Source organism: Halichoeres trimaculatus, unplaced genomic scaffold (assembly GCF_033239565.1).
Source record: "Halichoeres trimaculatus isolate MK-OKI-2021-1 unplaced genomic scaffold, fHalTri1.1 fHalTri1_scaffold_3, whole genome shotgun sequence".
NCBI classification, from domain to species: Eukaryota; Metazoa; Chordata; class Actinopteri; order Labriformes; family Labridae; genus Halichoeres; species Halichoeres trimaculatus.
In genome coordinates, this window is record NW_027437181.1 from 18,627,918 (window position 1) to 18,643,356 (window position 15,439).

At 38.9% G+C, this 15,439-nt stretch overlaps 1 protein-coding gene across 1 annotated transcript in view; it reads right to left on the reverse strand.

The window, feature by feature from the left end:
* Positions 1 to 15,439, reverse strand: part of galnt18b (UDP-N-acetyl-alpha-D-galactosamine:polypeptide N-acetylgalactosaminyltransferase 18b) — a 92,273-nt gene that overhangs the window by 10,370 nt on the left and 66,464 nt on the right. The window contains exons 7-8 of the mRNA XM_074667025.1: positions 6,645 to 6,830; positions 1,871 to 2,008 (exon numbers count right to left, since the gene is read on the reverse strand). Coding sequence (XP_074523126.1) covers positions 1,871 to 2,008; positions 6,645 to 6,830 — 324 coding nt within the window. The remainder of the gene's footprint in view (positions 1 to 1,870; positions 2,009 to 6,644; positions 6,831 to 15,439) is intronic.

Sequence of the window (15,439 nt, forward strand, 5' to 3'; positions counted from 1 at the left end):
TACTGCTTGCTGCAGTGTTCCCTGTTAATATAAAAATGCATCCACAACTTTGTGTGACTGGACAGGCAATATGGAGAAGGGAAAATAGCCATCTTATTCCATCATTAGTCCCACATTTCCTCTGCTGTTTTCATAGATAGACTGAGTGTGATAAAAATATTCACAGAAAACACAAGAAGTGCAAGCAGCAGTGTAAGCAGATAGAAACATCCGAAAATGTGAATCTCATTCTCTAAATCCTCGTAAGTGCATTTATCTCTATAAAAGTGTAAATCTCAAGCATTAGGCTGGATGAACATTACTCAGACTGTGAAGCAGAGCCAGAGGGTTACTCATGTGCATCATGACAAAGGTCTGCCTGATTGCAAGACACAAATCTGTATTGCAGGAAGCTCTGGGGTTTGTGTGTGGAGAGAATTAGGTGAAGATGTGAGATCTGAAGAACACAGAGATGATTCAGCTCCCCATTGGCTCAGGAGATGTTTACTTATATCTGATAATCAGTAAATCCACAAGCAAAACATGGTCCTGAACATAAGCTCAGGACAAAATTCCTAATATAAATGAATTATCATAAATATGCTCCAAAGACGTCTTTGGGGAAAACATTAACCTAAGTTTCAAAGCATTTATAGCATCCTAAGACTGATGTCAAGCAAATAAACTGTAAAAGAAACAAGTGACCAGAGTACAGTGGCTGGTAGGTGTCAGCCAATCTGCAAAAGCCAAAACAAGGATGCAAACACCACAACAAAAAAGAAGCACAGCCTCAACAAAAGTTAAGAGGACAACTTCTCTGAGTCCGTCAAGATAACTAACCTCTTTCAACTTCTGTTGTAGCTGTACTTCTGTTGTGTCGTGGCAATTGCATTCATGTTGTGGCTATTGCAAATCGTCTGACACCCACTGGCCACTGTACAAGAGTGATTTCAACCAAATCAGTCAGATTTAATTGAACAGCTTATATGTGGGCTTGACGAAATCTGTGGTGAAAGACAGAGATGCAGGACATTCAGCCTTCCCTCTGCCTCCCTCATCCTTACTGTGGGAGGACAAATTAGAGAAGGAAGGAAACAAACAAGTCCTAAAACACATTCGTTGGCAATGTGAGGCAAGTTTTCAACCATTTGTACTGAATCCCAGAAGCACCTCGAATGATTCGTCCATCAAATGCATGTCGCAGATATAGAATAATGAGGTCAACACAGACTAAGAAACGAATGTAATGAGGCCGGCCTATTTCCTCGCTACATCCTCTCACTGTTTGTCAGTTTGCACAAGGAAAAAAAGTCACATACCATAACACTGTGGTCTGTGTGTCAGTGTGTGTTAGGGTGCAGCACAGTGATGTGAGGTGGGAGGACCATGGAAATGAAGCTGTTAGAGAACAAGGAACAGAAAAACAGCAATGCTGCCAACATGTGAACTTTCTTGGCTTGTCAGGCTGTAAAAACTACTGCATCGCTCTCCAGCTGGATGACCTATGTCCAATATGTAATTAAAGCAAATAAATGTATACTGCAATCACATTATGGAATCAAATTAGTGTCATCCTTAAACTATTTTTTTTTGTATTTTTACAGTGAAATTGCTGACTGAATGAAGTTTTTCAACTTTTTCTAGAGGAATGTCTTCTTTTTGTCCTCTCCTTTAAAAAAGCAAGTATTTTTGGCTACCTCTCAAGAGAGGGAAGCAAAGAGCTGGAGTCACTTCAACAAACTTCCTGTTTGTGAACTGTTTGTACTCCTGACATTGGCATCCCAGCACAGGGGACTCAAGTGATTTTCTCAGTCTTGTTCTTTGACTTGTTTTGACTCTTTCAGACACTAAATTGAACCACAAGAAGATGAAGATGGAGGCAATAACTCACCACTCCGTAGGCAATGGTGTCGCTGTACATCCTCATCTCAGGGTAGATGTTGACCAGGTACCATCGGAAAGTCTTACACTGCAACCTCTTCCTCAGAGCCTTCCTCTCGCTGATGTCACCAATATCAATCCCTGGATCCTGGGTCCAAGCCAATACACACACACACACACACACACACACACACACACACACACACACACACACACACACACACACACACACACACACACACACACACACACACACACACACACAGAAAAACACAATGATGAACACAAAGCATAAAATTGATTAAGCGTGGCCTGTGGAGAGAGAGGCAGATCAGATAACGGTCATTGAGGAGCATTGTGCAGTCATTTGTTCTGTATTTAAAAAGCTTCTACAGGGTTTGATTTTCGTCCAGTTTGGCATTGAAAATCACTGTACTGCTCCAGCTGCAGCATCACACAGACACACTCAGGGTCTGTGTAGCCTTAGAAAGAAAAGAAACCGTGTACTGTTATTAATCGCTTTGTTTGTTAGCTTTTTGCACAAGAATTCTAGTTCTTAGATGCCAACTTTTCACCACATTTTAGAGGTACGTGCTGCAATGTATAGGTACAATTTATTGTCGAAACCATATAAATATTATTAAAAGGTCTGTTTTCCTTGGTTTTGTTTCCTGCCACACATATCAGCAAATGAGATGTTAGTCGGCAAACAGACATTTGAGCTGCCACTTGTTGTGGATGTGTAATGTTGTCTGCTTGACCCTGGCTACAGGAAGGGTCTGTTGAAGGCTGCTGTGTATCGATGTGCTCTATGTCATGTACTGTCCTTTATTTTATGCACATTCTGTTTATTGTTGTCTCTTTTTGCTGTTTGTAGATATATGTGTAGCCTTGGTGGACTGCAAATTCAGAATTGTCCATTGAGATAAATAAAGTTGTCTAAACTAAACTAAACTAAATTAAACTAAACTAAACTAAACTAAACTAAACTAAACTAAACTTAACTTAACTTAACTTAACTAAACTAAACTAAACTAAACTAAACTAAACTAAACTAAACTAAACTAAACTAAAAATTAACTAAACTAAACATACTTCCTCTTAAGATCTTGGATACAACTGGCTAAGTACCCAGTACCAGTTCACATAAAATCAAATGGTACCATATAGGCATGGGTACCTTTCACAATTGAAATGATACGGCACTGCTACCCAACAGCACCAAATTTCGGTGCTTTTTTGTGTTTATGTGGTAAAAAATATATATATTTTTTTTATTTAAATATTTTCTATTTATTTAACATATTTATTCTTCAATATATAACCTTATAATGCTGTATTCATGTCCTGCATTGAAAATTGCCTGCTCTTCCACTCCCTTACAGTCCCAAGGATGCGTTCAGGTACCTAAACATGGTACCTTTTTTATTTTTGTGAATCGGTACCAGGTACTTTTGAAAGAATTTGGTTATTGCCTATAAAAGTACCTAATTCGGTACTCATCCCTAGTACTGTGTTTTGGTACCTTAACGAATCCTTGTGACTGTGAGGGACTAGAAGAGTAGGTGATTTTCCATGCTGGACATGAACACAGCATTGCAAATGTATATATTGAGAAATAAATATGTTTAGTTTAAAAACATTAAGATTCTATTATCAAACAAATTAATATTTATTACCAAATTGTTTCCATATCATTTTAAATGTGAAAGGTACCCATGCCTAGAGCCATTACAATGTTGTGACCATCAAATATCATTAAAGCACCATGTAAGGCAAATTTTTGGAGGGTACATACTGAAAATGACCCAACTTTCATGAATAGACCTATATGAGCGTAACAGCATGCTTTTTAGTGTGTTGTGATGTTTAGATGTGTTAGCTTCAGCTTGTCCTAAACATGTTTTTTTAAGATTTGCTGTAATTTCCAAAGTGACTGAGTTTTTCCTTCAAACCATTTATTGAACCATCACATGACCTTTCAGCTTGGGCTTGAGCTACACGTCAAAATCCTCAAATATCCACACTTTGACAAAAGACAGGTCAATTTTATGCTTGCATACAAGTCCTGAAATTTTTCAGATTGAGTTATTCCCTCACAACATGTCACCATGAGCCCCATGTGCTCTCCTGCATCTCATCAAACGTCAGCAATGCTTCTCTTTGATATCTTAAAAGCTGTGGCAGGTCAAAATTTTGCTGACAGGACACTGTGGTGTTGAAAACCATCAAAAAGTGAACTCAGATGGGTGCAGGATGAAATGGAAGCCTGTGTTCACTGGGCTTAATTAACACTTAATGAACATATACAATTTTGCTGTGTGGTGAGCACAGGGGACGAAAGCTGTGGCTAAATTTTCTGCTTCTTGAGTACAGACTGTTGAACGCCTCATCATTGACTGAATGAATTGCCTGCAGATGTTCATCTATTCATAACATAGATTTACATATTCAAACTGATTATGCAGAAGGAGAAAAAGCATCAGTGAACAAACATTTGACTTTGCCTTTGAGGGGTGCTACATTTAACATGAGACGACATAGTGCAATTATTTGCTTTAATTTATTGAATGTGGTTTAAGATGAAACGAAAAGCACTAATCTACACTGAAAACATCTACATATAACACTGGCTCAGCTATTAAAATAAACAAGACAGCATACAGCACATACAGTTTGCATCATTTCCCTGTGATTGTGCAAACAGAAATGTTTTATGCCTTATAAGTTGTTGAACTGTGTATGTCTTAATTCAGTGTCTCAATGGTGCAATAAAGTCCCAGTTAGAGGGATTCAAAAGACTAAATAGTTTGCATTTATACATAATAGATGCATAATTGCATAACTTAAATTATGTATTTTCGTTTTCTTTCAGTCGTTATTTCTTTCCTAAGTCTCAGCTGTGATCCAGCTCATTGTCATTCTACTGACCTTTCATCTTTTAATTCAATCGCCTCTCTTTGTATTGACTTTTCAGACAACTTGCTTGCCTGTTTAGACCTTTTTGTTGATTCATATTAAGTATTTATTTATTCTGAGGCACGTAATTCATTCAGCCCATTTTGTAAGTGACGATTAATAATTTCATGTGAGCCTCCTGGAGGTGTCAGCTCCTGATTCAACCAAACATCTGCGATGGGAGGAGCATAACCGATAACAGATGATACTCAGTGCTGTAACATTTAGATTAGGTGGCTGCACAATGGAGCTGCCTGTTGGTCCTCTATATTTATGATGATGTCCTCTTTGTTTACATCCGTCATTTTTCACATCTGACTTTAGGTGTCAGTGTGAATATTTTCTTTGAATTTTGATATAAAGGCTGCAAAAGCAGTTCCTTCATACAAGGCACATAAAGATAAGCTTCATTTTTATGTGAAAGAGATAAATTATCAATATTTTAATATTTTGTGATGTGGCTTTTATTGAAAACATGTAAACTAGAATATGTTGACTTGTGATACCAATGTAAAGGTGCTAGTTTTTCTCCTCCTCGTTTATGATGTCTCAACAGTTCTGCCATCTGTCAGCGCAGGCTGCAATCACTTCATCTCTGACGTGTGACATTTAGAAAATGGGACACATTAAACATGTATGTGCTGAGGATGGATTTTTAAGTGTTCACAGTTTCATATTAGTTATCAGTGAAGACATAAAGCATATGAACCATCTCTGCCTTTGGGAAAACTAATTTGTGATTTGTATAATTTGTGTTTTAGATGTATGTTTATGATATTTTTTCTTGGGTAAACAGGTGCAGCTTCTAATTTTTCATGGAAAACACAAGATTTGACTGGTGTAACATGCCAAAATATATCCCAGTTCAGACTATACCCTATGGTTAAAAGTAGCCAGCCAGTATATTTTACTAAAGGTTAGTTGCTGTTAGCTGTTCAAAGGAATGGTTAGAATCAAAGAGGTGTCTTATGTTATGATAACTGCTAACTAATAACTCAACAGTAAATGGAGCAGCTGTCATTTCATCAGACTATTTACTCTTCAAAAAAACAAAACAAAACAAACAAAAAATAAACTACTGCAAGTCAAGATTGTAACTGATTTTGTTCAAATCAAAGAAGAATTTTTTATTTTTTGGCTATTTTGGCTTGGTTTATCCAGATTCTCGACAGATTATGCACTATTTCAGTGTTTGTAATTAAATGGGACAACAAAACATGTTAAATGTACCATTTGCATTCACACTGATTATTCTTTCTAGTGCCTGACACTTTTCCCCAAGGGGGTATAGTCTGGATTTGTCTGTTCTACACTCCTGGGCATATTTCGGACCAGGCCACTTGATATCCTGGGGTGTTATCAGGTCTTGGCCAAAATATACCTGGGTATAGTCGGTGCAAGGGGTTAATTTGGCCTGTTACACCAGTTTAAATTATTTAAAGCTGTCAAGTAGAAGGGCAAATGCAAAATGCCCACTGTAGAATAAAATAGAATAGATTAGAATAGAATAGAACTTCACTGTCCTATTGGGGAAATTTGCTGTGGACTCAGTACTGACATCATACTGCCTTCATAATGATACTATAATAATAATAATAATGGACAATTATTGATGTCACTGTAGACTACACCCATACAGCCTATCATTTATCAATCATAGCTACATGCACCACCCCCTGCAGTCTTGTTTTAATATACTAACAACAGTGTGGGATAAAGTAATATTAAATCATAATGAGAACTAGACCAGCTCAGTTCACCGGCCCAATGCTTATTAATTATCACCTGACCTGTTAGAAAAACACTCGGATGAAATTATCTCTTACCTCCATGGGAATATTCCAGGCCATGTACACGTGGCTCTTAAACTCATCCATCCAAACTTCTGCCACTCTGAGGGCGTTTCTCCTAACGTGACCTGTCAGGTCCTCCGTATAGGGTTTGTGAGCGCGCTCTATGTGGGCGATGCGCGCACAAGGCAGGACCTCGACACTGCCGCCACATTGCCACACCTGAATTTCAACATAATACACACCAAGAAGAGAGAAAGATTCATCAGTTATGGCATTTGTACTGAGGCAAATCTTATGAGAGTTTATCTGTAATGTTTCTGTTGTGGTTTAAGCCCAGCTGAAACAGATGTTTAACTGCACACCACAGGTCCAGAAAATACACACCTTTTTAAAGAGCTTAAACAATCTCTGAAGTGGAAAGTAAAAAGTTTCAGAAAGGACAAGACCCTGTGTATTGGTCAAGGAGCTCAAACCCAGTGAAAAAATGTCTCATTAGGTTAAAAACTAATTGAACAATGTTATTTTTTTATCAGGGCACATTTGTGGTCCTGTGCCTTTTTATATGTTTTTTTTTTTCCTCCATGTGTGTTTGTTTGATGTACTTTTCTGTCTTTTTTATGGCTTCTTTTATGCAGGCATCTGTACTGATTATTCTGTTTCTCAGGTTGGGGAACAGTTTGGTGGGTCTCTTCACAGTCAGTGCAGTGGGCTGTATATGACTGTATCACTTCCAGGCTGCTTAAAGCACTTTTGGGGCTCCAGGCAGAGGTCCTTCATCACCTCTGCAGCCAACTGTATCCTCAACTGTGAGGTGGAAGTCCCTGTGGCTGCAAATATTAATGTCCCAGTGCCCGGGAGAAGAAGCCTGAGTCCATGATGAGTAAAAGCCAGAGGCACTAACTCCTCTTTGACATAATGAAGACCTCTGGGAGGCTCCAGACCCTGGTGCGAGAATCTGTGCAAGCTGTTCACAACTGTGGTACCTCAAAGGGTGACAGGTGTTGATTCAGTTCCCTCAAAATAAACAAATAAAAACCCCAAAACAACAGCAAAAAACAACAGCAAACACAAAAAGATAGGTAAGTTTTAAAATGTTCATATCTTTAAATCTTCATAAAGCATTGAGAGTACTGTTGGCTTGCTTGATTATATTATTACCCTAATGCATACAACCCTCTATACATTTATAATCAGTATGCAGTTAGGCATTTTAATTATGGTTATGCTAATTAATGCTAAATAGTTCTGCTCTGTAATGGTTCTGTTTGTTTTAATTCAAGTATAATTTAATACTCTTGATCACCTTTATCACTCAATAAGTCCATCTGCTCAAATTCCTTCTTACCTTACTTATGATCGGTGAGGGTTCTTTAAAGAATAGAAACAACAACAACATCAAAAAATGAAGATGACAGTTAAAGAAAAAAATCAGAAAAAAAAGAAAAAAATTAGAATAAGGAAATTTTGCTTTATGAGAGGTTTCCAAGAAGCAACCTCCAGGGTTGAAAATTAAGCCAATCTGATTTCCTGGATGGTGCCGTGTTAAAGCCAGTATTAAATGGATAGTTTTATTTTCCCTATAGGCTATTTACTATTACAGATGGGGTCAACTTTACTATGTAACTCATTTTAACAGTCCAACCAAACCAGCACAATCATCAGCTAATCAGGTCTGTAACCTATGACACACTGATATATTGTGATCAAGCGGCAACCTCCGGTCTAAGAATATGAGACAATGCGGAAGTGCTAAAATCAGCTGTTCGCTTGAGGCTGGCTCCGGAAGTGGCAGAAGTCACATAGACACCAAGCCAAAAAAAAACATTTACAAAGCAGAAATTAACCTATTTACAGCCTGGTTCAAAAAACGTCACCTGTCCACTGTACTGTAGCCGATGTGCTTCATTTTCCGTTTCAGAAATGGACGGGTGACGTCGGCGAGACTACGTCCATGTTTTATACAGTCTATGATTGTGATGTATATGTATTAAAAAAGTAAAGCACAGACCAGGTTTTTGATTTCTTACAATATAGCGACTTGTGCCTTTGGCCTTCATTACATCTCTTCAAAAACTAGTAAGCAGTGTCACTAAGAAACATTTGAGGATGCTCAGACATCACTTAACATTAATTTAGTACGTGGTGTGTAAAAGCTGAAATCATCCAACAGTACAGAGATGACATCACCAACAAGTGCACAACAAAAACCTGATGTGACATAAAGTGTGGAGAGGACTGGTAGAAAACGATGGTTCACTTTCTTGCCCTGAACAGTCTGTCAGGCAGAAGTGATAATGACCTGTTAGTGTGGTGTCTCTGATGAGTGTTTTATAAAGATCTCATTTAGATGCATGAGATGTCTTTTTCAGTTCCCCTTGCAGCAGCTGAGCAAAATTCTGAACATGTCTGATGTTTTACACATAAAATTTACAGCTAACAGTGGGAATTCTCCAGCAGGCAAAATATCACAACTGTGCAACCTCAACAGATATTTGAGGAACATACCCACATTAACATTTTTACCCACTTTAAGAAGGGAAGATTGTAGAAATGACTCTGAGTAGATCCTCTGCAAGTAGTATTGTATAAAAGGCTCATTTGGTATTTGAATTAATAACTCAGGAGGAACTGGTTAGCTGCGGAAGCTGCAGTAGTGTTCTTAGCATCGCAATTAACCTTTAGTAATATCATTATTTGTTTGAATTTTGACAGAAAAATCTCTTACAGCTATTACAGTAATGAAAGTCAAAGTCCTGTCAACAGTCTGGTCATTGGACCAATGATCCCTGTAGCTGCTGTCCCCCCCCCCCCCCCCGTCAATTTCAAACTGTTACAGTTGTGTTAATTGTCCTCTTTGTTGTTTTGGTTCTCTTTATTGTTTTTATTGTTCTTTATGTGTCTGCTTTATAAAGTAAAATGAAGAGTCACTTGTCAATTGGTGGATCTCAGTGTTTGGCTCCTCTCTGGTTTCCTATTTACTGGTTCACACAGTCCTTCCTCCTTACCTTCCTCAACTCTCATCCACCGTTCATTTTCCCCTCCAAATAATTTTTATACGACATGCTCAGATCTTTCATGGAGAAGCTAGGATTATGATTGAAACCTGTATCTTGCCTTCAGATTCCTAACTTGGTAGCTTATTTGCTTTATCATTTTGCACCATTCACAGATATCTCCTCTGAGCCAAGAGATTATGCTAATAAATTTGTCTTATTTTTGATTTATAGGCTGTAAACAATAAACAGCTTGGTGCCTCAGTACTCTGGCATTTACACTGCTCCCCTTATCTCTGGACTCAAACCAGGTTGCAACAAAAACCAAACATCCGACAAATTGATGGTTCAAGCTTCACTCCCGTAAAGACAGGGCTCTTTTGTTTTATATTACAGTAAATTTAATGTTTTTGACTTTGTTGGCTCAACAAAACACACCAGGAATTTACAGCCAGGGGTCTCTGAGGCTTTACTCTGCTTTTTTTTACCTTGCTAAAGCAGAAACACTAACATGCTGACAGTGACACAGCTAACATGCTAAGTTTTAGTAAAAGGTTAAGTTTAATTTCTTCATTGTTTTTATTGTCATGTTTCTTTCAGTTTATCCCTTTTGTAAATAGTTTTTTTGACCGTGTCGTACTGTACTTGTGTATTTGATCTGTTCAGACTGGTACTCAGGTTGAATGGCTCTTCGGGGATCTCCTCACAGTCAGTGCAGTGAGCCATTACGATGACCACTGCTTAAAGTCTTTTTGGGCACAAGGCTGGTGCCTTTTATCACCCCTGCAGCCAACTGTATCCTCTACTGTGAGGAGAGGGTCCCCCTGGTGGAAAGCATTAATGTCCCTGTAACCATACAGGAGAGGCTTAAGTCCATGAGTAAATGCCAGCAGCACTATGTCCTCGCAAACATAATGAAGACCTGTGGGAGGCTCCACTTTAGTCCTAGTGTATACCTCAATTCATGGTTTTGGATAATAAAAAGAAACAGATTCATTTCCAAAACCTGAATAGAAAATAAAGATTTTTATGTCTCCAAGAAGTGAACCATTCTATAGATTTGTAGCATTGCATGTATTCTAAGGTTAAAATACAGGAAACAGTCGCTCAGTGAAGAGCTGTACCTCGACCTTGAGTCTCTCAAACTCAACTGGAGCGATAGACATATATTCCCCTATTTTTCATTTTCATGAAGGTAAATGTAAAAAGGGGTTTACTGACAACTAAACCAGTTGCAGTTATTTCCTTTTAACAGAGTTCAATGCATGACCCAAGAGGTGAGTTCACACTAAAACAAGCACAGTGGAGAACTGTTACAGGGTTTTCTTTCTAAAAATTAATTACAGCCTGAAGTCTCCCACGCATTCTTCAGTGTCAGCTCTCCTTTAAGATAATGAAACAAACGCCTCTGAATTCTGCCTGTGTGACGCCCCCTGCAGTTAAACACTTAATATCTGCTGCTTTTTGCCAGATTAATTACGAGAAATGGGTCATTACTGTCAAGACAGAAGTCTGAGTCCTCCATTACTTTGGGGGGCCTGAATTGTTTTTCTATTCAAACTTCAATGATTTAATACAGTGGGGTATTTCTAATGGGGCACTCTTCCTTTAATGATCAAACCTTCCATGTAATTTGCACGGTGACTCACAAAATCTACTTTGCAGTGCAGTGCTGAATAAGAGGACATGGCTCAGCAACACTGGTACATGATCTTTGTCTCCAACTCCATGTGGTTAGAAAGTTGTTGAATAGTAATCAGGTTGGAAGAATTTCAGCCACTTGGTTCCTGTTATTAAAAGGTTTTTGTGCTTTGCCTGCACTGCCACGCAAACAAATCAAATCTCCCACCACTTTTAGTCGATTCCTGAGTCTACTTTTTTATTAAAAGTCAGGACCTCACTCCACGGCGAGGGAACAATCTCAGTCAGGACGACACTACCACTCCCTTTTAAACTTAAAACTCATCTCATGAAAGATATCTAACATCCCCCGCTCCCACTTGTGTCTCGCCCCTCTCTGCCACATCCTCCTGCAAATATGCTGCTGTCTCAGTCTGAGCCTCCCTGCTATCCCATTTTTCTCCCTATAATTCCTCTTTGTAGAACTTTTCTGGCAGAGAAGTGGTCTCATATTACTGAAGTGTTTGCTCAGATCTATTATCAGGGCACCATCAGCCTGAGCCTATAAGCTAATCTTACTGCTGCCCTCATCATAATTTGCTTTGGATAAGTGCAGGAGCTAAATACCTTTAATGCAAATGTAATGTGAGTGGAAGTGCTTTATTCATTTTTCTTTGTACACTGGTGCCAGTTACACAAGCACAGTGCCTAGTGGTTTAAAGTGGATTTTGATGAGAGTACTAACAAGGTTATTTCACAACAGCTCTGAGGATTTGAAGCATTAAAATTATGTTGTTTTTGTGCAGCAACATGTCAATCAAATTACAGAAAATACAGTTTTAAGCTTTATGATAGGATTGCAAGTCTATGTGATAATCCTGTGAACTTTTTGCAACCTTCAGTTTGTATATGGCTTGCTGCCCTGAAAGTACATCACCCAAACTCTATTTTTAGCTTGTCAAGCAGTCACACCCTGCAGCCTTGAAACAGCATCTGTAACATGGTCGGGCTTTTCTTCTTCACCGTGAACAGCAGCAGAATCAAGTTGTGACATTTACAGTCACAACAGTTTCATAGCCAAGACTTGGATCAAGATGTATATAAAATGTTTGCAATATCTCCCGTAGCTTGAAGCGTGTCTCTGCTGTTCTTTTTAATGAAGTTTTCTGACAATACAGAATTTTACTGTATGCTAACTTAATTTATTCTTTCCAACTAAAAATAATTTACCCAAGGCATCGACTCTACTAGCCCTCTGAAGGTGAGCTTTGATGTCTGGAATCGAGATGTTAACAGCCCCAGAAGTTGTGAGACGGGGCCTCCATGAGTCAGACTTGGTTGTCCAGCAGATCCCACAGATGCTGGACTAGATTGTGATCTGGGTAATTTGGTGTAGAGGTAGACCGATATATCGGCCGGCCGATATATCGGGCCGATATTTGGACATTTGTCTCTATCGGCCATTGGCCATATGTTCTTTTAAAAAGCCGATTTTTGATCCGTTGTATAAAATGACGCAATTTTTGATCAGGCACAAAAAAGATGAGCACCTCAAACTTGTGGAACCACTTGGATACATTACATACTTTTGTTCAAATTATATTAATAAGTTTAAATTTCTTTTTTGACATTTTAAGAAGAGTGTGAATGTTTACTACTGCTTGTTACATTGTGTGTTTACTCAGACAAAATATTTCATTGTTTTGAAAGCTGAATAAATGTTCAGAGGACTGGACACGACTTGTTGTAATAGATTTCTTTTAGTTGCTCAGAAATTGCTGCGTTTCACAAAAATGTGATAAATATATATTTATTTAACAATCGGCCTGAATATCAAATTGGAAAAATCGGCTATACATATTGGCATCGGCTGCCCAAATTTGGAAAGCATCGGCATCGGCCCCCAAAAAACCCATATCGGTCGACCTCTAATTTGGTGACCAGTTTATAACTTGGATTGTTGATGTGATCCTCCAGGGCCCTTCTTCCCATTGCTCTGCGATCCAGTTCTGATGCTCGCATGCTGCTGTCAGTGGCAGACAGTGGTCAGCTAACCTACCTTTTTAGTAATTTGGGCACCAGTTGCTCTTCTCTTGGATCAGACTTTGCGAATGGTCATCTGTGAGCCTCGTCCAACTCTGTTGTTAGTTTACCAGTTGTCCTTCTTTAGACCACTTTTGGAATACATTGACCACTGAGGACCAGAGCATTCCTGATGAGCTGCAGGTTTGGAAAAGCTGTTCTACAGTTATCTAGCCATCAAAGTATATAACAAAGTAAAGTCTGAAACATTTCCTGTTTTTCAACTAGAGGCCTGCATAGGACTTAAAGTGATACTCCAGGATGGAACAAGTTGGGTCCTATCACAAGGTTTAGGGCAGAAATTACCCCTACAGCAGTGTTTTTGTGCAGCAGAAGCCCAGAGTGCTCGCACCAAACACCCCCTCCCTGCTCGTCTGCCAGTTTCCTCTGCACTCAGGCGGGGCCATATTTCACTTGACCAAAAACACAAATAAACGGACTCCCACCGAAAAAAAATCTGATATCGGTCTGCATTCACGCATTATTTAGAGAATTTTCAGGGCGTTACTTTCACACAAAAACACCGCTAAATAAGGCTCTAGTTTACCATTATCATATTATCCCAATACTAACTTCTCAGTCAGTGAGAACTTGATATTACACTTTGAATGTGTTTCTAATTAAGTAATGAGAAACAAAACAAATGCATTCTGCAAATTATTTTAAAGACCTTTCTTATAATGACTTTGAGAGATTATCAACAGTGGAGAACAAGAGAGTGAGACATGATGGCAGAGAAAGGGAAATAAAAGAGTGAAAGAGTGAGGGAGGGAGGAGGAGAATGACATATTCCAGTTAAAAGCTGAGCACACTGGAGTCTGAGGAGGAACCATGAATTCACGCATCAGTCATGCCATGAGTCATCACCGCAGGCAGGAGGTAGAGATATGATGGGCTTCAATGTATTTCCATGATAAACATCATGAATGTTAATACAGGCTGACTGACGCTTGAATCGCACTCGATGTGAGGATATGATAACAGCACAGCTCCAGTTCTTTTTTTTTTCGTCCTGAAGGATACCACCAGGAGCAGCATAAAAGAGCCTGGGTTTAAAAAGAACAAGCTTTTCTAAACAGCCAGCCCTCATCTAGGTCAGCACTTTTTCAACAATGTAATATTTAAAATACTCGATGTGAGGTCTGAAGTTGCACTTCAGATGAGCTCGATAAAATCCAGAAATCTAATGAAATTGTCTCGCAAACTGTAGCGTCAAAATCCTCTACTTTTGGAAAAAGCCTCCTTTGCTCTTTATTTCTTAGAGTAAGTAAAATGTCACAAACATCCTGACTGTCTATGATGAGATTTGCTGTGACACCTTTTCAATGAAAGCTGTCAAACTTAAAAGAAATGCATCAGGCAAAGGAAGCACACATCTCCTGTAACCTCCTGTCAAAAGGAGCAGCACCTCAGGAACTTTTTGACCGTATATTCCTGTGATTTACTATGCTGCTTTTAGAATTTCCTGTTTTTCATTTTATACTCAGTGTCTGAGTATCTGAAGCTATCTTCTTTCATCTCCCTGCAGCACCTCACCTCTCCTAACCCCCCCTACACCACCTCCTACCCATAGCAGGCTTTAAAAAAACACCCTAATATTTCCCCACTGCATTCATTCCACATTTCCACACTGTTTTGCGATAATAAAACCCTTCACATCAAAGCTTAGGCCGTCTTTTGAGGTGAATCGGCCCAGAGCACAGAGTCAAAGCAGGGCAGGCAATTGGCATTGAGTTTTTACTGTATATGACTATACTCCCACTGAGTGCAGTCTGAAAAGGAGAACCATTTACTGACCATCTTAAATGAGCACAAAAAGTCCTTTATAATTCTGTCTCCTATCTGGACTTCAAGGCTATTTATCAAAAGACCTAACATGCCACTGCCTTTTATTCATCATCTGTTGGGTTGAAGGTAGTAAATAGACACCTGAACCTATCGTTTGTACAGAGAAGATGCTAAGTCATCATCCACGTGTGCACGGACTAAGCAGGGATGAGTCTCCCTTACTTTCACCGCAGTCATTAATTATTCCTCGCAGCTAAACAGCCATTCAACTGCAAAATAAGTTTTTAAAATTCAATCACTCACTCATTATTTTAACAACCTCCGCCTGTTCCCTCTTGGTGCCAC